Genomic DNA, 24,137 nt, shown 5'->3' with positions numbered 1-24,137 from the left:
TCTAGCCCTGTAGTAAAACCAACTTACGTATGTAGTTAAAATGAAGCATTTTGTGTCTCAAAGTTTGTCCGACTGACCCAGAACGCACCGCCAAGGATGGTGCCGATCAGAGATGAGTTACATAGAAACATAGAAAATAGGTGCAGGATTAGAAGCCATTCGGCCCTTCGAGCCTGCACCGCCATTCAATATGATCATGGCTGATCATCCAACTCAGTATCCTGTACCTGCCTTCACTCCATACCCCCTGATCCCTTTAGCCACAAGGGCCACATCTAACTCCCTCTTAATTATAGCCAATGGACTGTGGCCTCAACTACCTTCTGTGGCAGAGAATTCCACAGATTTACCACTCTCTGTGTGAAAAATGTTTTTCTCATCTCGGTCCTAAAAGACTTCCCTCTTATCCTTAAACTGTGACCCCTTGTTCTGGACTTCCCCAACATCAGGAACAATGAGTCTGAAGAAGTGTTTCGGCCTGAAACGTTGCCTATTTCCTTCGCTCCATAGATGCTGCTGCACCCACTGAGTTTCTCCAGCTTTTTTGTGTACCTCAGGAATAATCTTCTTGCATCTAACCTGTCCAACCCCTTAAGAATTTTGTAAGTTTCTATAAGAGGCACCTCGTGTTTCTTTGGTAAACCAGCCTCAAGGTGTCCTTCTGTGTGTGTGCAATGACCAGCATCTGCAGCTGTTCGTTTCTCCTTCTCCAGAGATGCTGCCTGACCTGCTGAGTTCCCTGTCCCACTTAGGAAACCTGAACGGAAACCTCTGGAGACTTTGCGCCCCACCCAAGGTTTCCGTGCGGTTCCCGGAGGTTGCAGGTGGTTGCCGGAGGTTGCAGGTAGTGGAAGCAGGTAGGGAGACTGACAAAAACCTCCGGGAACCGCACGGAAACCTTGGGTGGGGTGCAAAGTCTCCAGAGGTTTCCCATTCAGGTTTCCTAAGTGGGACAGGGGTTAATTAAATTGGGAAGTCGACTTCTTGCTGCAGTCCCACCAGCAACCAGCAGATGTGTACAAGAGTCTGGGGGAAGTTCCCTCTCCCATTGGGAGCTGGGCGTGGTTTTAGTGACTCGCTGTACAGCAGAGCCCAGAGGAGCGGCCGCCGGCAGGGGAGACACACACACACAGACTGTGGGGAGAGAGGCGAAGGATTCGGCAAACGGCCTCAGCTCGGTGAGTGCAAGTTCTCTCTTTACAGCCTGGAGAAGCTGGAACAAACTTTGAGGGGAACTTTTCCAACTTTTCAAAAAGTTTCCACAACTTTTCAAACTTGCTCTAAAGTTTCCTGGGAACAGGATTGGGTGGCCAGGCGAGTGTCCTCATTCTCCGGTTACTATCTCTCTCTCTCTCCCCTTCCCCCTCCCCCCACCACCTCTCCCCCCAACCTCTCCCCCCACCTCCACCCCTGCCCCCTAACTCTTCCCCACTCTCCCCTGTACCGTGAGCGGGGCCAGTATTTAAACTCGGATATATTTCCTGTTTGGGTTTTTAAATGGTTCCAGTTTTTGGTTTCCGACCAAAAGATAAACACAGAAGCTGAACTAGATACAGCTTGCTCCATGCAAACTCTGGGGTGGGGGGCGAGAGAGATGAGGAAGGTGGCAGGACTGGAGGGGGCCAGAGCTACAGGGAGAGGCTGAGCTACAGGGAGAGGCTGAGCTACAGGGAGAGGCTGAGCTATACAGGGAGAGGCTTAGCAGGCTGGCACAGGAGGATGAGAAGGGGTGACCTTATGGTGGGGTAAAAAATCCTGCGAGGGTAGATGGATAGATACACAGGGTCTCTTGTCCAGGGTAGGGGGATCGAGAGCCAAAGGATATAGGTTTAAGGTGGAAGGAGAAATTTAACAGGAATCTGAGGGGCAACTATTTTTTTTACACAAAGGTCGGTAGATGTTCGGAACGAGCTGCCGGAAGAGGTAGTTGAGGCAACTATTAAGCAACATTGAGACAAAGATTTAGATAAAAGGTACACACAATTGCTGGGGAAACTCAGCGGGTGCAGCAGCATCTATGGAGCGAAGGAAATAGGCGACGTTTCGGGCCGAAACCCTTCTTCAGTTTAGATAAGACTGGTTTGGAGGGATATGAATCAAACGCGGGCAGGTGGGACTAGTGTAGATGGGGCATGTTGGGCTGAAGGGCCTGCTTCCACACTGTGAGACTGTACGACTATTTTGCCCATCGGTTCTGTTTAACTCGAGTCCTATTCCCCCCCCCCCCCCCCCCCCCCCCCCCACAATGTTTCTCGTTGATACATCTGCCTTTGTGCGTGAGTGAGTTTGTCCATTCAGTTATTGCTTCCAAGAAGTTGGCACGGTGATGAAAGGACAAAAAAATCCATTTTATTAGCCAAGTGTGTACACATACAAGGACATTGCCTTGGTGCTTTGCTCGCAACACGATATACTGTAGACAATTAAGAAACAAACATTATAATTTAAACATGTGAAGAATGAAATAAAAAACCAGAGCAAAATGAGGCTACAGATTTTTGGCTGTTGAGTAGAGCTACTGCTCGTGGAATAAAGCTGTTTTTATGTCTGGCTGTGGCAGCTTTGACAGTCCGGAGTCGCCTTCCAGAGGGAAGTGATTCAAAGAGTTTGTGGCCAGGGTGAGAGGGGTCAGAGATGATCTTGCCCGCTCGCTTCCTGGCCCTTGCAGTGTACAGTTCATCAATGGAGGGAAGGTTGCAGCCAATAACCTTCTCTGCTGACCGGACGATTCGCTGCAGCCTCCGGATGTCGTGCTTGGTGGCTGAGCCAAACCAGACCATGATGGAGAAGGTGAGGACAGACTCTACGATGGCCGTGTAGAATTGGACCATCATTGCCCGTGGCAGATTGTGTTTCCTCAGCTGCCGCAGGAAGTACATCCTCTGTTGGGCCTTTTTGACTGTGGAGTTGATGGTGGCCCCCCACTTAAGGTCCTTGGAGATTATGGTTCCAAGGAACTTAAAAGACTCCACAGATGTGACTGGTGTTCTTGATGGTGAGTGCAGGGAGGGGAGGGGGAGCTCTCCTAAAGTCTATCAATTCCACTGTCTTAAGAGCATTGAGCTCCAGATTGTTGCGAAGGCACCAGGACGCCAGCTGTGACACTTCCTGTCTGTAGGCAGATTCCTCCCCATCCTGGATCAGTCCAATCAGGGTTGTGTCGTCTGCGAATTTGAGAGGAACCTGCAACCCAGGGGAGAGAGGGAAAGAATTTCAGAATTGTTGCTCTTCCACTGATTTCCACATTTATGACGCAGTCGCCTTGACTGAGTTACTCCAGCCGTGTCTATCTGACTTCTGACAGCTTTGACTGTGGTGGGATTTACATGAACCACCGTGGGCGGAGGGTGGTGCAGCGGGTAGAGCTGCTGCCTCGCATTGCCAGAGACCCGGGTTTAAACCCGACCTCCGGTACGGAGTTTGCTCGTTCTCCCAGTGACTGCGTGGGTTTTCTCCGGGCGCTCCGGTTTCCTCCCACACTCCAAAGACGTGCGGATTTGTACATTAATCGGCCCTGTGTAAGTTGCCTCTAGTGTGTGTAGGGAGTGGATGAGAAAGTGGGATTAACATGGAACTAATGATTGGCGTGGGCCCGGAGGGCCGAGGGGCCTGTTTTCCTGCTGTATGTCTAAACTAAAACGTCATCCCCACTTGTACCTGGAGTGTTAAATAAAATGTGGATGGCTCGATTGTAATCATGTGTTGTCTTTCCGCTGGCTGGTTAGCACGCAACAAAAGCTTTTCGCTGTACCTCGGTACACGTGACAATAAACTAAACTGAAATCTATTGCAGGCTATTAGTAAGTTTGAACTTTTGGTCAGTTGTGTTGCGTTCATTTTCGTGAAATATTCACCAGTTCCAGAAGTTAAAGTCATCCCTGTTCTGGCGATCCGAGTCCTTGTGACAAGAATGCTTCCTTGTTCAAAGTGAGGCTGTTTTAAAATCTCAAGGTGATTCAGTGTCGTTGCCGACATTCCCCACGGCACGGTGGAACAGCGGTAGAGTTGCTGCCTCACAGCGCCAGAGACCCGGGTTTCGATCCTGACTACGGGTGCTGCCTGTGTGGAGTTTGCACGTTCTCCCCGTGACCTGTGTGGGGTTTCTCCATGTGCTCTGGTTTCCTCCCACGCTCCAAAGATGTACAGGTTTGCAGGTTAATTGGCTTCAGTAAAAGTAGTAAATTGTCCCTAGTGTGTGCAGGATCGTGTTAGTGTGCAGGGATCGCTGGTCAGCATGGACTCAGTGGGCCGAAGGGCCTGTTTCCGTGCTGTATCTGTAAACTGAATATACATGCTAATATACAAGGAAACACATTTGTATATTCTACATTAATTTAACATTCCCCATCTACATAATTATGCAGTAAAACGTGTCAGAACAAACAGTAATATTTAAACGAGATGTTATCTGGCTTTCAATGGATATTCTGCATCCCCCCCATCACTACTGTGTCTGTGAACAGTCTGGTTTCATGTCTGGCAAAGCCTTGAATTCTAACAATCCCACCCTTGTTTTTAATTCCCACCAGCACTCCGACCCTCCGGAATTTAGTAGTCCCCCGAAACTGCAAACTCACTGTTCCTTCATAAATTCTTAAGTGATAGGCACAGAATAAGGCCATTCGGCCCATCAAGTCTACTGCCATTCAATCACGGCTGATCTAACATTTCCTGCTAACCCCATTCTCCTGCCTTCTCCCCATAACCCCCGACACCCGTGCTAATCAAGAATCTATCTATCTCTGCTGTAAAAATATCCACTGACTTGGCCTCCACAGCCGTCTGTGGCAATGAATTCCACAGATTCCCTCTGTGGTCATTCTGCTTGTTCCTCCTGGGCCTTCCCAAGTTTCAACGCCTGACCCCGGCAAGCAAGCTGGGATTCAAACCCTGAACTTCCGTGTTGGGGATGGCAATTAAGAAATTCCTTTCTGCTTCAATAACTCGTTTGCAGTTACGCCTTCGGGCAGCTCCAAGATTCTCCGAGCTGTCTGGAGCCCTGTTGGACAGGCCAGTACTGCAGTCCGACAATTCAGTTTAGTCTATTACTGTTCCGTGTACCGAGGTACAGGGAAAAGCTTTTTGTTGCGCGCTATCCAGTCAGCAGAAAGACAATACATGGTTACAAACAAGCCACTCACACTGTACAAATGTTTAGTGCAAGATAAACGTCCGATTAAAGATATTTGTTTAAGAAGGAACTGCAGATGCTGGAAAATCGAAGGTAGACAAAAGTGCTGGAGAAACTCAGCAGGTGCAGCAGCATCTATGGAGTGAAGGAAATTGGCAACGTATCGGGCCGAAACCCAAAGGAAATAGGCAACGTATCGGGCCGAAACCCAAAGGAAATAGGCAACGTTTCGGGCCGAAACCCTTCTTCAGATAGTTTGGTCTCCCAATGGGACAGGTGGAAGGTCAGGACTACTTTTGTTGGTGGGATAGCCCAGCTCGTGACTCACAGCTGCAGAATGAGGCCATTCGGCCCATCAAGTCCACTCCGCCATTCAATCATGGCTGATCTATCTCTCCCTCCTGACCCCATTCTCCTGCCTTCCCCCCTGACACCCGTACTAATCAAGAATCTATATCTCTGCCTTATACACTGACTTGGCCTCCACAGCCTTTCGTGGCAAAGAATTCCACAGATTCGCCACCCTCCATCTGAAGAAATTCCTCCTTGGGTAGACAAAAGTGCTGGAGAAACTCAGCGGGTGCAGCAGCAGCTATGGAGCGAAGGAAATGGGCAACGTTTCGGGCCGAAAACCTGAAGGAAATAGGCAACGTTTCGGGCCAAAACCCTAAGGAAATAGGTAACGTTTCGGGTCGAAACCCTTCCGGGTTTCGGCCCGAAACGTTGCCTATTTCCTTCGCTCCACATAGATGCTGCTGCACCCGCTGAGTTTCTCCAGCACTTTTGTCTACCTTGGATTTTTCCAGCATCTGCAGTTCCACCTTAAACAAATTCCTCCTCATCTCCTTCCTAAAAGAAGGTCCTCTTATTCTGAGGCTGTGTGACCTCTGGTCCGAGACTCTCCCACTAGTGGAAACATCCTCTCCACATCCACTCTAACCAAGCCTTTCGCTGTCCTTAGACGTCAATGTTTTGTAGATTGTGTTGGTAATAAAATGGCTGCAGAATTCACCTGTCAGGTGATAAGTGCAGTTCTGAGTGGTTCCTCGTACGAGAAGCACCGCTGGTTGAAATGTGATAAGATTCTTATTTAAATGCAGATATTTTGTCAACTCATACTTGGTTGCAGGGAAAACCAGAGATGGCTCTGGGTGGTGACCTGCTGCCTGTTTTACTCGGGATTGAACAGTTGCTAGAAATTTGACACCGAGCCTTCGCCGAGTTTTTAAAGTAAGGTGATACAAGGAACTGCAGGTGCTGGTTTATACCCAAGACAAGACACAAAATGCTGGAGTAACTCGACAGGTAGACAGAAATGCTGGAGGAACTCAGCGGGTGAGGCAGCATCTATGGAGCGAAGGAAATGTCCTCCATGGTCAGAGTGAGTTGGATTTCACGCCCCAGCGGTATGAACATTGACTTCTACCATTTCAGGTAGTCCCTGCTTTCTCCCTCTTTCCACTCCCCTTCCCAGCTCTCCCACAGCCCACTGTCTCCGCCTCTTCCTTGCTTCCTCCCGCCCCCCCCCCCCCCCCACATCAGTCTGAAGAAGGGTCTCGGCCCGAAACGCTGCCTATTTCCTTCGCTCCATGCAAAGAGTTGAACAATCTCCACTATAGGTACGGCTGCACCCGTTGAGTTTCTCATGCACTTTTGTCTACCATAAGGTTAGAAGGGTCTCGACCTGAAACGCCACCTATTCCTTCGTTCCATAGATGCTGCCTCACCCGCTGAGTTTCTTCAGCATTTTTTGTCTACCTTCGATTTTTCCAGCATCTGCAGTTCCACCTTAAACGGAGTAACTCAACGGGTCAGGCAGCATCTCGGGGTCCGTAAAGGGTCCCGATCTGACGCGCCACCCGCTCTTTTGCTCCTGTAGACGCTGCCTGGCCCGCTGGGTTGCTCCAGCACGCTGTGTCTCCCCTCGAGAGGGAGATACTTGCTGGAAACCTGTATTCTCCAGCCAGTGGACGTTGGGACTGGTGGCCAGTTCTTCCAGTGTTTGGTATTCTTGGTTTATGTCCAGTTTAGAGAGAGCGTGGAGAAGGAAGGGGGACCCATGGGGGGCGAGGGTGGGGGGCACATGGGACAAAGAGGGGCCTGACAGAGGGGGGTGGTTGCAGGTAGAATGGAGGGGAGGGGCACTGAGGACAAGGGGGGGGGGGGAAGGTAAGAGGAAGGGGGGGGGGGAGGGGAGGGGGCCTGAGATGGAAGGGGAACCCAGGAGGAGAAAGGGGGGGGGGCACTGAGGACAAGGGGGGACCTAGAGGGGAGGGGTGGGGGGTGGGACAGCTGCTGCCACTGTGGCAACAGGTAGAAGATTGGTCTATTCAGTGATCTTTAGCTTTGTGGGCTCCAGATACTGTACGTGGCAACTCTGTGTACTGGCTCGGTGAAGCCCGCTGTCCGGTTTGAGTGGGTTGTATGTAAAACAAAGCCTTTCCCTGTGCCCGAGGTCCGTGTGTCATTAACGTATCATTGCGTCATCCACTGGAACTGAATGATTGGGGATTTCCTGCCAGGCTTTGTCCTGCCTCTCTCTCTCTCCTCTCCTCGCTCCCGTCGTTTACAGTCTGGGCTTTCGTTCGCCCCCCCCCCCCCCCCCCCCCAGGACAATTATGAGCAAGACTGGTGAAGGAAATGTGTAACGTTTCGGGGCAGAAGCGGTAGAGTTGCTGCCTCACAGCGCCAGAGACCCCCGCCTTCCACCCTGTCTCCTTTTCACGCCTTACACATCCTTATCTCTGTATCTCCCTCTCCCGCTGACTCTCAGTCAGAAGAAGGGTCTCGACCCGACCCTTCTCTCCAGAGATGATGCTGCCTGTCCCGCTGAGTTACTCCAGCACTCTGTGTCTATTGTTTTTAAGAAGGAACTGCAGATGCTGGAAAATCGAAGGTCGACAAAAGTGCTGGAGAAACTCAGCGGGTGCAGCAGCATCTATGGAGCGAAGGAAATAGGCAACGTTTCCTTCGCTCCATGCAAAGAGTTGAACAATCTCCACTATAGGAAATAGGCAACGTTTCGGGCCGAAACCCTTCCGGGTTTCAGCCCGAAACGTTGCCTATTTCCTTTGCTCCACATAGATGCTGCTGCACCCGCTGAGTTTCTCCAGCATTTTTGCCTACTGATGTCATGTCGAGTGTCCTATATCTGAGGGGTATGTCCAACACCTTAAAGCCAAGTGCGGGCCAAAGTTGTCACAGAGAACTGAGACCAATAGAGATAGACAGATTCTTCATTAGTGCGGGGGTCAGGGGGTCAGGGGGAGAAGGCAGGAGAATGGGGGTTAGGAGGGAGAGATAGATCGGCCACGATTGAATAGACTTGATGGGCCGAATGGCCTAGTTCTGCTCCTATCACTTATGGACTTGTGATGTTTGGTCATCCGGCGGGTATCTCTGGAATTCTCTGCCACAGAAGGTAGTTGAGGCCACAGTTCGTTGGCTATATTTAAGAGGGAGTTAGGTGTGGCCCTTGTGGCTAAAGGGATCAGGGGGTATGGAGAGAAGGCAGGGATGGGATACTGAGTTGGATGATCAGCCATGATCATATTGAATGGCGGTGCAGGCTCGAAGGGCCGAATGGCCTCTACTCCTGCATCTATTTTCTATGTTTCTATGTGAGGAACGTGGCTGTCTGAAGAAGGGTCTCGATCCGAAACGTCGCCCATTCCTTCTCTCCAGAGACGCTGCCTGTCCCGCTGAGTTACTCCAGCACTTCGTGTCTGTCTTCAGTTCTGCTGTAACGATGCATTTTATAATATGAGACCCTTCTTCAGATCAGCATCTGCGGTTCTTGCCTATGTTTATTGTCCAGGGATCGGCGCTGTATCTCTAAACAAAAGATACAGAGTGGTAGCTGTGTGGAATGAGCTTCCAGTGGAAGTGGTGGAGGCAGGTTCGTTGGTATCATTTAAAAATAAATTGGATAGGCATATGGATGAGAAGGGAATGGAGGGTTGTGGTATGAGTGCAGGCAGGTGGGACTAAGGGAAAATAATTGTTCGGCACGGACTTGTAGGGCCGAGATGGCCTGTTTCCGTGTTGTAATTGTTATATGGTTAAAACTAAAGTCCCAATGGCCTATTTTGCTTGACTGGAAGATTGTTAAGGGCTTGGACACGCTAGAGGCAGGAAACGTGTTCCCGATGTTGGGGGGAGTCCAGAACCTGGGGCCACACACAGTTTAAGAATAAGGAGTAAGCCATTTAGAACGGAGACGAGGAAACACTTTTTCTCACAGAGAGTGGTGAGTCTGTGGAATTCTCTGCCTCAGAGGGCGGTGGAGGCTGGTTCTCTGGATGCTTTCAAGAGAGAGCTAGATAGGGCTCTTAAAGATAGCGGAGTCAGGGGATATGGGGAGAAGGCAGGAACGGGGTACTGATTGGGGATGATCAGCCATGATCACATTGAATGGCGGTGCTGGCTCGAAGGGCCGAATGGCCTACTCCTGCACCTGTTGTCTATTGTCTATTTTCTAAAAGGGCTACATGAGTGAGAGGGGGACTGATTCACTGCCTGTACCAAGCCCTAAGTAGGAAGTATTGAAAGACGTTAATCCTGCAGACTATTCATGTGGGCTTCAAATGATGGTGTGGTCAAAGTACACTTTCTGAAATTAAGGCTTGTGGTTTGTGATTATCTATTACATGGACGCCTGTCCTTAGTAACTCGCCCCATGTTTCAATGGTTAGCAGATTGCAAGAGAGTAAATGATTCATTCCTACAAGTGGCTCGTTCAAAGATCAGTTAGCAGCGGGGCAGGCAGCATCTCTGAATAGAAGGAATGTGTGACGTTTCGGGTGAAAACGAGAGAATAAAGGGAGGGAGGTCGTGGATTCTCCTGCCTTCACCCCTGACACCCGTACTAATCAAAAATCTGTCAAACTCTTAGCCTTAGAAATATCCATTGACGTGGCCTCCACAGCCGTCTGTGGCAAAAAATTCCACAGATTCACCACCCTCTGACTAAAGAAATTCCTCCTTGTTTCTAAAGTTGCATCGTTTAATTCTGAGGCTGCGCCCTCTGCCACAAGTGGGAATATCCTCTCCACATCCACTCGATCCAGGATGTAAGGTTTCCTGGATGTCCCTGGTGACAACCTTCAGGGAGAGATTCAGAGCTTATCTTCAGGTTTACCGGAAAGTAAAGTGTTTTGTCTAAGTTGGCAGCTGCTTTCCAAGGTCCCTCGTCCCTGCTTGAAGGTGAGCTGGGGTAGTCTGGTCCCCGATCATGTCATAAGGGATAGGCGTAGAATGAGACCATTTGGCCCATCAAGTCTACTCCACCATTCAATCATGGCTGACCTCCTAACCCCATTCTCCTGCCCTCTCCCCATAACCCCTGACACCTGTACTAATCAAGAATCTATCTCGGCCTTAAAGATGTCCACAGACTTGGCCTCCACAGCCGTCTGTGGCATTGAGTTCCACAGGTGTTGGACCAAGTGTGTGTGTGTCTGCTGCTTTATTAACTGTATCTCTGTGCTGCCTGGTCTTGTGCGAGCTGAGATCCAGTTACACACTCACTTTTCAACAGACGGGCAGGCTGGGTCTCTATTCCTTGGGGCACTGGAGGATGAGGGCTGAACTTATAGAGGTGTACAAAAATCATCAGAGCAATAGATCGGGTAGACGCACAGAGTCTCTTGCCCAGATTGGGGAATCGAGGACCAGAGGACATAGGTTTAAGGTGAGGTCAGGAGGCAGGACTTTCATATGAAGAAAGACTGGATAGACTCGGCTTGTACTCGCTAGAATTCAGAAGATTGAGGGGGGGATCTTATAGAAACTTACAAAAAATTCTTAAGGGGTTGGACAGGCTAGATGCAGGAAGATTATTCCCGATGTTGGGGAAGTCCAGAACAAGGGGTCACAGTTTAAGGATAAGAGGGAAGTCTTTTAGGACCGAAATGAGAAATACATTTTTCACACAGAGAGTGGTGAATCTGTGGAATTCTCTGCCACAGAAGGTAGTTGAGGCCAGTTCATTGGCTATATTTAAGAGGGAGTTAGATGTGGCCCTTGTGGCTAAAGGGATCAGGGGGTATGGAGAGAAGGCAGGGATGGGACACTGAGTTGGATGATCAGCCATGATCATATCGAATGGCGGTGCAGGCTCGAAGGGCCGAATGGCCTACTCCTGCACCTATTTTCTATGTTTCTAATAGGATCAAAAGGGGTAACTTTTTCACTCAAAGGGTGGTGGGTGTATGGAATGAGCTGCCGGAGGAGGTAGTTGAGGCAGGGACTATCCCACCATTTAAGAAACATTTAGACAAGTACGTGGATAGGACAGGTTTGGAGGGATATGGACCAAACGCAGGGAGGTGGGACTAATGTAGATGGGATATGTTGGCCGGTGTGGGCAAGTTGGGCTGAGGGGCCTGTTTCCACAATCTACGATACTGTATGATCGATTAAAGGAAGCATCCTTGGCCTTTCTTCATCGAGACAAACGGCTTCCTCCTTTAAGTATGTTTCTTGAAATGTAAGCTGGCCAAAACAGGAAGAGGATGCTCGACACAACTTTAGCAGGATGTAGTTGCCGTGGTAACTGGCAACAGGCCGAGCTGTAGATTGGTTCCAGTCCTTATCCACCTTCCGTGAAGATGGGCATGCTCAGTTCAGTGTAGTTTATTGTCACGTGTACCGAGGTACAGTGAAAATCTTTTGTAGCCTGCTAACCAGTCAGCGGAAAGACAATACATGATTACAATCGGGCCTTTTACAGTTTACAGATACAGGATAAAGGGATAAGGTGATCGTAGTTAATCCCTGGCTGTTATAATGCTGATAGTAGTGTGAAATACACATTAAGGGCAGTTTATAGGGCTAGTTAACATAACAAACCGTTAGTCTTTGGGGTGTGGGAGGAAACCAGTAGAATATTGTTAGTGTGCAGGGGATCGCTGGTCGGCATGGATTCAATGTGACTAAGGGCCTGTTTCCGCGCTGTAATGTAAAGTCTAAATCTGCAGTTCCTTGTTTGTTCCTATTCTGAAGAAGGGTCTCGACCCGAAACGCAACCCATTCCTTGTCTCCAGAGACGCTGCCTGTCCCGCTGAGTTACTCCAGCTTTTTGTGTCTATCTTCGGTGTAAACCAGCATCTGCAGTTCCTTCCTGCACGTTCCTTGTTATTAAATATTTTTTAATTTGGGTCTTTGTAAACGACTTTCTTCACGGGATAATGCTTTGTGTTGCGGCCCTTCAATATTGCCTGGGTACTTTATTTTTTCCTCAACATTAGACTACATTCATAGAAACATAGAAAATAGGTGCAGGAGTAGGCCATTCGGCCCTTCCAGCCTGCACCGCCATTCAATATGATCATGGCTGATCATCCAACTCAGGATCCTGTACCTGCCTTCTCTCCATACCCCCTGATCCCTTTAGCCATGAATGCCCATGGATGCTCATTGAAGCGATTGGAACGTGTTTTGGTCCGATTTATTTTACAGTCGTGTGTACTGAAGTACGGTGGATAAAAACATTCAAGGACCCAAGCAGTCGTTCCAGGTGTGGCAGAGGTTCACCTGCATCTCCTCCAACCTCATCTATTGCATCCGCTGCTCTAGATGTCAGCTGATCTACATCGGTGAGACCAAGCGTAGGCTTGGCGATCGTTTCGCCCAACACCTCCGCTCGGTCCGCAATAACCAACCTGATCTCTCGGTGGCTCAGCACTTCAACTCCCCCTCCCATTCCGAATCCCAATCCGACCTTTCTGTCCTGGGCCTCCTACATGGCCAGAGTGAGGACCACTGGAAATTGGAGGAGCAGCACCTCGTATTCCGTTTGGGCAGAATAGTTTCTCCAGCACTTTTGTCTAACTTCGGTGGATAAATGTCAGGACAATCAAACCCTACACAAGACCAACAGGTAGTGAAAGATGAGAAAGTATATAATGTTACACCTCCAGAGAAACACAATGTGACATGGAAATCTAAAACTACCTGTTAGTGTTTGGAGTCTGTGTCGTGGCCAATGCTTGAGTGTAGTTTATTGTCACGTGTACCGAGGTACAGCGAAAAGCTTTTGTTGCGTGCTAACCAGTCAGCAGAAAGACAATACATGATTACAATCGAGCCGTCCACAGTGTACAGATACATGATAAAGGGAATAACGTTTAGTGCAAGGTAAAGCCAGTAAACTCTGAGCAAGGATAATCCGAGGGTCTCCATTGAGGTAGATAGTAGCTCAGGACCGCTCTAGTTGGTGATGGGATGGTTCAGTTGCCTGATAACAGCTGGGAAGAAACTGTCCCTGAATCTGGAGGTGTGCGTTGGTTTTCACACTTCTGTACCCCTTGCCTGATTGGAGAGGGGGAGAAGAGGGAGTGACCGGGGGGTGAGACTGGTCCTTGATGATGCTGCTGGCCTTGCTGAGGCAGCGTGAGGTGTAGATGGAGTCAAGTGCTGGAGAAACTCAGCGGGTGCAGCAGCATCTATGGAGCGAAGGAAATGGGCAACGTTTCGGGCCAAAACCCTTCTTCAGATCTTCAAAGGAAGGGAGGGTTGGTTTGTGTGATGGGCTGGGCTGGTTCCACAACTCTCTGCTGGCCTCAAGCAGTGTGTGGTACAATATGGGACTGTCCCTGAATCTGGAGGTGTGCGTTGGTTTTCACACTTCTGTACCCCTTGCCTGATGGGAGAGGGGGGGAAGAGGGAGTGACCGGGGGTGAGACTGGTCCTTGATGATGCTGCTGGCCTTGCCGAGGCAGCGTGAGGTGTAGATGGAGTCAGTGGGAGGCAGGTTGGTTTGAGTGATGGTCTGGGCTGCGTCCACGATTCTCCGCGCGTGGCAGGTGATGAGGGCACCTCCCTTCTGCCAGGTTTGAGAAGTTGTTTTGGGAGCAGAGGTGTGTCGGATATAGGTCGGTTGTGTTACTCATGGACAGCGTAAGCATGGAGGCGGTGATCACAGAAACCTGCATTGTTGCAACTAGCATGACTCAGGGAATTGGCAGAGAATGGAGAAGCAAGGAACTGCAGGTGCTGGTTTACAAAAAAGAGACAAAGTACAGGAGTAACTCAGCGGGTCAGAAAGCATTCTCAGTCCCTCAAAAATACAGGCACTTAATTTAAATATGGAAATATTTCTCTCCCATAGTTAATATTTTGAGTTTAATCTACCCCATTTTAAGAAGTTTGGCTCCCGACTTGAGATTCAAAGCTGCATTTTAACTTGCTCCATCTCCTGGTTTCCTGGCTAGTATTTAGAATATATATATATAGAAAACATTTAGAAAATTTGATATTTAGAATATATAGAAAAAAAACAATACAGCACAGGAACAGGCCATTCGGCCCACATTGTTCATGCTATATGTGATGCCAAAACCATCTCCCTGCCTGCATCTATCCACGTGCCTATCCAAACTCCACATAGATGCCGTTATTACAGTGTGTGTTGGTGTGTGTGTGTGGTGTGTGTGTGGGGTGTGTGTGTGTTGGTGTGTGTGTGTGGGGTGTGTGTGTGTTGGTGTGTGTGTTGGTGTGTGTGTGTTGGTGTGTGTGTGGTGTGTGTGGTGTGTGTGTGTGTGTGTGATGTGTGTGTGGTGTGTGTGTGTGTGGTGTGTGTGTGTGTGTGGTGTGTGTGTGTGGTGTTGGTGTGTGTGTTGGTGTGTGTGGTGTGTGTTGGTGTGTGTGTTGGTGTGTGTTGGTGTGTTGGTGTGTGTAGGGTAGTGTTGGCGTACGGGGCGATCACTGGTCGGTGCGGGCTCGATGGGCTGAAGGGCCTGTATCCGCACTGTATCTCTAAAGTCTAAAGTACGTTAATGGGAACGTGAATGTGTGTTCAGCCCAGCATGTCCGATGGAAATTTACTGCTGTGCCAGTTGCCGGCTGTAGGCTCCACTTTAAAAGCGGGATTTGTACAATTGACGTGCACGTACACGCCACAATAAGGGCGGAGGCGTGAATGTTTAGGCTGTTACACGGCACCAGAGTTGCACAATGCTGTGTAAATGTTCACAGACCCAGAAATCACTTTAACCTTTAATTCATCACCAAGGTGTTTCCTTTGTTCTAGGGCCAGATTATGTTGGAGTCCTTGCCAACTCGGCGACTGCCGGCAACATTAATAATAATAATAATAAATTTTATTTATGGGCGCCTTTCAAGAGTCTCAAGGACACCTTACAAAAATTGAGCATGTAGAGGAAAAACATGTAAGGGGAATGAAATAAATAGTAGAGACATGACTAGTACACAAAGTAAAGACAGAATTCAATACAAAACACAGTATGAGGCAATTAATGCACAGATGAAAAGGGAGGGGGACGTGGGGCTAAGGATAGGCAGAGGTGAAGAGATGGGTCTTGAGGCGGGACTGGAAGATGGTGAGGGACACGGAATTGCGGATCAGTTGGGGGAGGGAGTTCCAGAGCCTGGGAGCTGCCCTGGAGAACATTGACTGACGTATCAGGTCAGCCTGCACCGCCATTCAATATGATCATGGCTGATCATCCAACTCAGTATCCTGTACCTGCCTTCACTCCATACCCCCTGATCCCTTTAGCCACAAGGGCCACATCTAACTCCCTCTTAAATATAGCCAATGAACTGGCCTCAACTACCTTCTGTGGCAGAGAATTCCACAGATTCACCACTCTCTGTGTGAAAAATGTCTTCCTCATCTCGGTCCTAAAAGATTTTCCCCTTATCCTTAAAATGTGACCCCTTGTTCTGGACTTCCCCAACATCGGGAATAATCTACCTGCATCTAGCCTGTCCAACCCCTTAAGAATTTTGTAAGTTTCTATAAGATCCCCCCTCAATCTTCTAAATTCTAGCGAGTACAAACCGAGTCTATCCAGTCTTTCTTCATATGGAAGTCGTGAGATCCCAGGAATTAGTCTGGTGAACCTTCTCTGTACTCCCTCTATGGCAAGAATGTCTTTCCTCAAATTATGGGGAAATTATGGAATTATGGGGAGATTATGGAAGATTTTTGTCTACCTTCAGTATGTGTTTGGGCGTTTCTTAGTACAAACGCATTCCTCCAATACTTAATGAGATTGGCCTCCAGTTATCTGTCGAGTATTATTTGCCCAGGCATGTGAAGTTGCAATACGTGTATCTGTTCCCTTAAAATGTAACTTCCTTACAAATCATTCACGAGAATTGCTTTTGGCCATTTCTTCTTCTCTTCAGAAGGAGGAAGGTGGGTTTGGTTTTAGCTTATAGATTCAGATTCAGATTCAACTTTAATTGTCATTGTCTGTGTACAGTACAGAGATAACGAAATGCAGTTAGCATCTCCCTGGAAGAGCGACTTAGAATATGAACAGTGTGAAAACTGGCCACTCGGCCCATCGAGTCCGCGCCGACCCGCGATCCCCGTGCGTTAATCCTGTCCTTCACGCACTCGAGACAATTTACATCGACACCAAGCCAACTAGTCTACAAACCTGCACGTCTTTGGAGTGTGGGAGGAAACCCGAAGATCTCGGAGAAAACCCACGCGGGTCACGGGGAGGAAACGTGCAAACTCCGTACAGACAGCACCCGTGGCCAGGATGGAACCTGGGACTCTGGCGTTGTGAGGCAGCAACTCTACCGCTGCGCCACTGTGTTGCCCCTGAAGTTCTGAAGTTGCTGGATGTATACAATGTAACTGCCTGAGAATTGAATTTGCTCTCTGGAAGGAGGAGAGAGGTCCCAAAGAGGGTGGTGGAGGCAGATACGATAGTGGTGTTCAAAAGGGTTTTAGACGGGCATCAGCTTGGCTCACTGTCTCCCACCCTTCTCTCTCTGCCAGTCTCATCCACCAGTCAACCCCTCTCCTCCTGTATCCACCCAGCACTTGCTTGACCTTGCCTTCCTCACCTCCTTTAGGTGTAGTTCCGATCTCCCAACCTACCTCATTGCAACCTGCATCGTTTTTTTGTTCTTCTGCACTTTCTCTGTTGCTGTAACACTTTAGAAGGAAGAAGGGGGGGGGGGACCCTCATTGAAACTTCCTGAACAGTGAAAGGCCCGGAATGTGTGGATGTGGAGAGGATGTTTCCACTAGTGGGAGAGTCTAGGACTAGAGGGCACAGCCTCAGAATAAAATGACGTTCCTTTAGGAAGGAGATGAGGAGGAATTTCTTTAGTCAGAGGGTGGTGAATCTGTGGGATTCTTTGCCACAGACGGCTGTGGAGGCCACAAGTCAGTGGATATTTTAAAGGCAGAGATAGATAGATTCCAGATTAGTGCGGGTGTCAGGGATTATGGGGAGAAGGCAGGAGAATGGGGTTAGGAGGGAGAGATAGATCAGCCATGATTGAATGGTGGAGTAGATTAGATGGGCCGAATGGACTAATTCTTCTCCTATCCCTTACCAACGTGAACTAGAACACTACACTCTAGGTATTTGTCTCTTTGAACTCTGTGTGTTCTTGTGTACGGCTTAGTTGTACGGCTGATTTGACAGGATAGCACGCAACAAAACCTTCTCACTATCAACTAATATCAATAGCAAAGATTCACAGGAGTGTGCCTGCGGATGATCTCAGTAACTTCAGACTGAAGAAGGGTCTCCCATTCCGTCCCTCCAGAGATGCTACCTGTCCCGCTGAGTTACTCCAGCGTTTTGTGTCTATCTTCGGTGTAAACCAGCATCTGCAGTTCCTTCCTACACACAGGGCGTCAGGGGTTATTGGGGGGGGGGGCAGGAGATTGGGGTTAGGAGGGAAGGATAGATCAGCCATGAGTGAAAGGCAGAGTAGACTAGATGGCCTAATTCTGCTCCTGGAACTTATGAACTGATGAAGATGAGTGGGTTTTGGCGGTTGAGGCGTCAAGATCAAACGAGGCCTTGTCGGATCAAACACGGCGGTGTTTTGATTGAGTCGTTAGTGTGTGCACAGGTTTGGCCGACAGGCTCAAAGTCCAGTAACAAACACTCCCTATAACTCCAGCAAGCACGTGGTGTTGGGAGTGCCAGACTGCGGAATCACATTTCAATTACTACTCCGATACACTGATAATAATTTTATATCTGTTGCATAGTAATATTTTTTTCAACAAGCAGGTGTGTTTTAACAGGGCCTTGGTGTGTCGGGTTTTAGTTTTTAGTTTTAGAGTTACAGCGCGGAAACAGGCCCTTCAGCCCACCGAGTCCACCCCGACCAGCGATCCCCGCACGCTAACACCATCCGACACACAACTAGGGACAGTTTTTAAATTTATAACCAAGCCGATTAACCTACAAACCCGCACGTCTTTGGAGTGTGGGAGGAAACTGGAGATCCCGGAGAAAACCCACGCAGGTCACGGGGAGAACGTGCAAACTCCGTACAGACAGCACCCGTCGTCGGGATTGAACCCGGGTCTCTGGCGCTGTGAGGCAGCAACTCTACTGCTGCACCACCGCGCCGCACTGGTGAGCAGAATGAACGAGGCTGGATGTCACCTGTGATGCACCTGGAGCCAGTCTTGGTGCCAGTTACCTTTCTGCCCTGGGCTGCCTGCACCGACAGACTGAGGCCAAACAGCACCTCATATTTCACTTGGGCAGCTTACACCCCAGCGGTATGAACATTGACTTCTCTACCTTCAAGTAACTCTTGCATCCCCTCTCTCTCCATCCCTCTCCCATCCAAGTCATACACGATTTAAAGTCGTCTTGGTGAGTCTCATTGTCTAACTCATTCTCACCTAGCCCACAGCTGAGAATGGCCTGTTACCTTTATCATTGTTACTGTTTTTTGCATGCCTTTCATTCATTTGTTCCATATCCAGAGCTAGATAGGGCTCTTAAAGATAGTGGTCAGGGGATATGGGGAGAAGGCAGGAACGGGGTACTGATTGTGGATGATCAGCCATGATCACATTGAATGGCGGTGCTGGCTCGAAGGGCCGAATGGTCTACTCCTGCACCTATTGTCTATTGTTTATCTCTCTACATCACTGTCTATATCTCTCGTTTCCCTCTCCCCTGACTCTCAGTCTGAAGGATCTCAACCCAAAATATGGCCCATTCCTTCTCTCCAGCGATGCTGCCTGACCCGCTGAGTTACTCCAGCATTTGGTGTCTATCTTCAGTTTAATACATGATGTGGGTCTCGCCATGCCAACCAAATCAGCTCAAATAATAGATGGTCAAGATAAGGAACTGCAGATGCTGGTTTACACAAAGGGAACAAAATGCTGGAGTAACTCAGCGGGTCAGGCAGCATCTGTGGAGAACATGGATAAGGTGACGTTTCACAGAGTGCTGGAGTAACTCAGCGGGTCAGGCAGCATCTGTGGAGAACATGGATAGGTGACGTTTCACAGAGGGCTGGAGTAACTCAGCGGGTCAGGCAGCATCTGTGGAGAACATGGATAGGTGGCGTTTCACAGAGGGCTGGAGTAACTCAGCGGGTCAGGCAGCATCTGTGGAGAACATGGATAGGTGACGTTTCACAGAGTGCTGGAGTAACTCAGCGGGTCAGGCAGCATCTGTGGAGAACATGGATAGGTGACGTTTTGGGTCAGGGTCTACCTGTGTCGTTGCCTGCCCATGTGAGTGTGTGTAAGTGTGTCCACCTCCTGTGAAGTGGCTCAAATCTTCTACACTGTTAAAGATGGGGAGAAAGCTACAATTGTCAGCATTTGCAAATGGAATTGAAATGATTGAAAAATGATCAGATGAGGGAACAGTGTGGTAGAGGTTTATTTTTTAATAAGCACAGCTGTGTCTGTAGCTAAACCTTGCATTGAATAAAACTGATATCTAGATTTAAAAGTGTTTAAGAAGCCTATTTCCTTCGCTCCATGCAAAGAGTTGAACAATCTCCACTATAGGAAATAGGCAACGTTTCGGGCCGAAACCCTGAAGGAAATAGGTAACGTTTCGGGTCGAAACCCTTCTGGGTTTCGGCCCGAAACTTTGCCTATTTCCTTCACTCCACATAGATGCTGCTGCACCCACTGAGTTTCTCCAGCTTTTTTGTGTACCTTCTAGATTTAAAATCTCAGTTTAATTACATTGAATACCTGCAGTTGTACAGGGTCTTGGTGAGACCACACCTGGAGTATTGCGTACAGTTTTGGTCTCCAAATCTGAAGAAGGACATTATAGCCATAGAGGGAGTGCAGAGAAGGTTCACCAGACTGATTCCTGGGATGTCAGGACTTTCATATGAAGAAAGACTGGATAGACTTGGCTTATATTCGCTAGAATTTAGGAGATTGAGAGGGGATCTTATAGAAACGTACAAAATGGGGTTGGACAGGCTAGATGCAGGAAGATTGTTCCCGATGTTGGGGAAGTCCAGGACAAGGGGTCACAGCTTAAGGATAAGGGGGAAATCCTTTAGGACCGAGATGAGAAGAAACCTTTTTCACACAGAGAGTGGTGAATCTCTGGAACTCTCTGCCACAGAGGGTAGTTGAGGCCAGTTCATTGGCTATATTTAAGAGGGAGTTAGATGTGGCCCTTGTGGCTAAAGGGATCAGGGGGTATGGAGGGAAGGCAGGTACGGGATACTGAGTTGGATGATCAGCCATGATCATATTGAATGGCGGTGCAGGCTCGAAGGGCCGAATGGCCTACTCCTGCACCTATTGTCTATGTTTCTATGTAAAACCCTGAAGGAAATAGGTAACGTTTCGGGTCGAAACCCTTCCGGGTTTCGGCCCGAAACGTTGCCTATTTCCTTCGCTCCATAGATGCTGCTGCACCCGCTGAGTTTCTCCAGCTTTTTTTGTCTACCTTCTAGATTTAAAATCTCAGTTTAATTAATAGGTGCGATTTGCTCTGTTTACAGGTCTGGCCATGAGGTGAGGATTTGAAGTCGGTCTGTGGGCGCGGTTTACTTCGGGTGAAGAGGCCCATTTCCACGTGTGTGTGATGTAATGACGCAAGTGTGGCCCAGGACGGCGTGAGATTCTCCCGCCCGCGGGAGCCCATGGCCTCGGAAGGTTCCAGCGGCATTTCGTACGCGCTGACTGCCCTGGGCGTGGGCATGTTGGCCCTGGGCATCCTGATGATGGTGTGGAGCATGGTGCCGGGCTTCGGCAAGGACGACGGCGCTCAGGGCGGCAACAGCAGCACGCCTGCCACGGAGGAGTCCAAGCACAAAGTGTCGCAGATCTCCTACATCTTGTGTGCCGGGGGCGTCTCTCTGCTGCTCATCTCCATCTGCCTCAGCGTGCGTGAGAAGAAGCGGAGGAGGACGCAGGAGGGAGCGGCGAGCGCGCGGGCAGAGGCGGCCATATTGCCGGAGGGGTATGTAGCCAGTTGTTTATCTCCACAGAGTCATCGTCTTCCCCCCCCGTCTGATGGAGAGAGAGGGGGGGGGGAAGACGGCAGGTACCAGCTATTGTCATGTTACCTGCACCATACTGTCCATATAAGATTGTTAAGGGCTTGGACACACTAGAGGCAGGAAACTTGTTCCCGATGTTGGGGGAGTCCAGAACCAGGGGCCACAGTTTAAGAATAAGGGGTAAGCCATTTAGAACGGAGAACAGGAAACACTTATTCTTACAGAGAGTGGTGAGTCTGTGGAATTCTCTGCCTCAGAGGGCGGTTGAGGCAGGTTCTCTGGATGCTTTCAAGAGAGAGCTAGATAGGGCTCTTGAAGATAGCGGAGTCAGGGGATATGGGGAGAAGGCAGGAACGGGGTACTGATTGGGGATGATCAGCCGTGATCACATTGAATGGCGGTGCTGGCTCGAAGGGCCGAATGGCCTACTCCTGCACCTGTGGGCCGGAGCCTTCAGAAGGGTCTCGAAACGAAACGTCACCCATTCCTTCTCTCCGGAGATGCTGCCTGTCCCGCTGAGTTACTCCAGCATTGCTGAGTGGTGCAGCTCTGCCACCTAGTGGCCATCCCAAGGGTGGCCCCTGCATCTCCTCCCTCTCATCTCCACAGACTGTGGCTGCATCCACTTGCTTTCCAGGAAAGGCGATGTGGATTGAGCAGCAGAGATCTCTCGTCTAGGTACCTGTCATGGTGACCCAGTTAAGGGCCTGTCCCACTTGCGAGATCGCGGGGTGACGCATGTATGGCCGTGAGTAGTCGCCCAAAGGGTCGTGCCTTTTTCTGATCGCCGTTGGATTTTCAACACTGTGAATGGTGCCGGCAAATCGCCGAGAAAATCTCGTAAGTGGGACGGGCTTTTAAGTGGACAGACAGGGAGGTATCGGGGAGTTCCAGCTCGACACAATGCTGCTGCACGCAGGATTGATAAAGTTAAGTCATCGTGACGCACTCACAGGATTTTTAATCAACTTTTATTTGCTCATGTTTGACTTGTAGAGAGACAGGCTGGAAACAGAGTAGGGGATTCGAGAACCAAAGGTCACAGCTACAGAAGGCAGCGGGGGCCGATTCACTGGATGTATTCAAGTGAGAGTTAGATTTAGCTCTTAGGGCTAACGGAATCGAGGGATATGGGGAGAAGGCAGGAACGGGGTACTGATTTTGGATGATCAGCCGTGATCATTTTGAATGGCAGCGCTGGCTCGAAGGGCCGAATGGCCTTTCTCCTGCACCTATTTTCTATGTTTCTAACGGAGTGGGATTAATGTCGACGGGTGCTTGCTGGTTAGTGCCGATTTGATGGACCAAAGAGCTGTCGGACTCCTATAGACTTTAAAGGTACAGTGCGGAAACAGGCCCTTCGGCCCATCCAGTCCGTGCAGACCAGCGATCCCTGCACACCAACACTATCCGACACACACACTGGGGACAATTTACAGTCTTACAGAAGCTAATTAATCTAAAACCCTGTACGCCTTTGGAGTGTGGAGGGAAACCGGAGCACCCGGAGAAAACCCGCACAGGTCACAGGGAGAACGTGCAAACTCCGTACAGACAGCACCTGTAGTCAGGATCGAACCGGGATGGTCTCTGTAAGGCAGCAACTCTACCGACGTGCCACTGTGGCACCCCTAAAGAATTTGGTTCCAATTTTGGTCTTTCGCCAACCAATAGTAACTTAGTTTTGAGGCAACTGCTAACTCTGGGTCTATCATTAATTGGAACTTCTGATGTTTTACCGGTTTTTAAATCCAAAACAGCACGACTTTCAATATCCACAGTCCCTAATCTGTGTTTGTTGTGACTGTGTGTCTTAGTTATTTCTAGAGTTTCATGTTATCTCTGAGGGTTATTGAATCAAGGGTTATTGACTGAAACATTAACTTCATGTGTCCACATGCTCTGCCTGACTCGCTCAGTATTTCTTCTAGTTTCTTCATATTTTCACCATCGAAGGTAGTTTTTACGTCAGTGAATTATCTGGTGTGATTGCATTGTAAAACATTGCAGAGTGTTGCCATAGTGATGAATGCTGTTGTCAAATGCAGCTCCTTCCCTCTGGAACACAGCCCTGCTTCCTCGAACACTCCGAAGGGTTCTGGTGAGACCACATCTGGAGTATTGCGTCCAGTTTTGGTCTCCTAATTTGAGGAAGGACATCCTTGTGATTGAGGCAGTGCAGCGTAGGTTCACGAGATTGATCCCTGGGATGGCGGGACTGTCATATGAGGAAAGATTGAAAAGACTAGGCTTGTATTCACTGGAGTTTAGGAGGATGAGGGTATATCTTATAGAAACATATAAAATTATAAAAGGACTGGACATTTTCCCAATGTTGGGCGAGTCCAGAACCAGGGGCCACAGTCTTAGTATAAAGGGGAGGCCATTTAAGACTGAGGTGAGAAAAAACTTTTTCACCCAGAGAGTTGTGAATTTGTGGAATTCTCTGCCACAGAGGGCAGTGGAGGCCAATTCACTGGATGAATTTAAAAGATAGTTAGATAGAGCTCTGGGGGCTAGTGGAATCAAGGGATATGGGGAGAAGGCAGGCACGGGTTGGTGGTTGTGGGTGATCACAATGAATGGCGGTGCTGGCTCGAAGGGCTGAATGGCCTCCTGCACCAATTTTCTATCTTTTACCCCACGCTGACCTCGATGCCCTATCTACACTAGTTCCATCTGCCCGCGTGTGGCCCATATCCATCTAAACCTGTCCTATCCATGCACCTGTTTATATTTTTCTTAAATGTCACAATAGTCC

At 49.1% G+C, this 24,137-nt stretch overlaps 1 protein-coding gene across 2 annotated transcripts in view; it reads left to right on the top strand.

Annotated features, from left to right (window-relative positions):
• The first annotated feature begins 1,062 nt into the window (after positions 1–1,062).
• The window catches only part of tmem51 (transmembrane protein 51), a 41,717-nt gene continuing 18,642 nt past the window's right edge, over positions 1,063–24,137 (top strand). The window contains exons 1-2 of one of the 2 annotated variants that reach the window (XM_033048418.1): positions 1,063–1,178; positions 20,876–21,336. In XM_033048418.1, coding sequence (XP_032904309.1) covers positions 21,017–21,336 — 320 coding nt within the window. In that variant the 5' untranslated portion in view covers positions 1,063–1,178; positions 20,876–21,016. The remainder of the gene's footprint in view (positions 1,179–20,875; positions 21,337–24,137) is intronic. The other variant, XM_033048419.1, reaches the window with a different exon arrangement.

Source organism: Amblyraja radiata, chromosome 31, assembly GCF_010909765.2.
Source record: "Amblyraja radiata isolate CabotCenter1 chromosome 31, sAmbRad1.1.pri, whole genome shotgun sequence".
Taxonomy (NCBI): domain Eukaryota; kingdom Metazoa; phylum Chordata; class Chondrichthyes; order Rajiformes; family Rajidae; genus Amblyraja; species Amblyraja radiata.
This window is presented reverse-complemented; position numbering and strand designations above follow the sequence as displayed.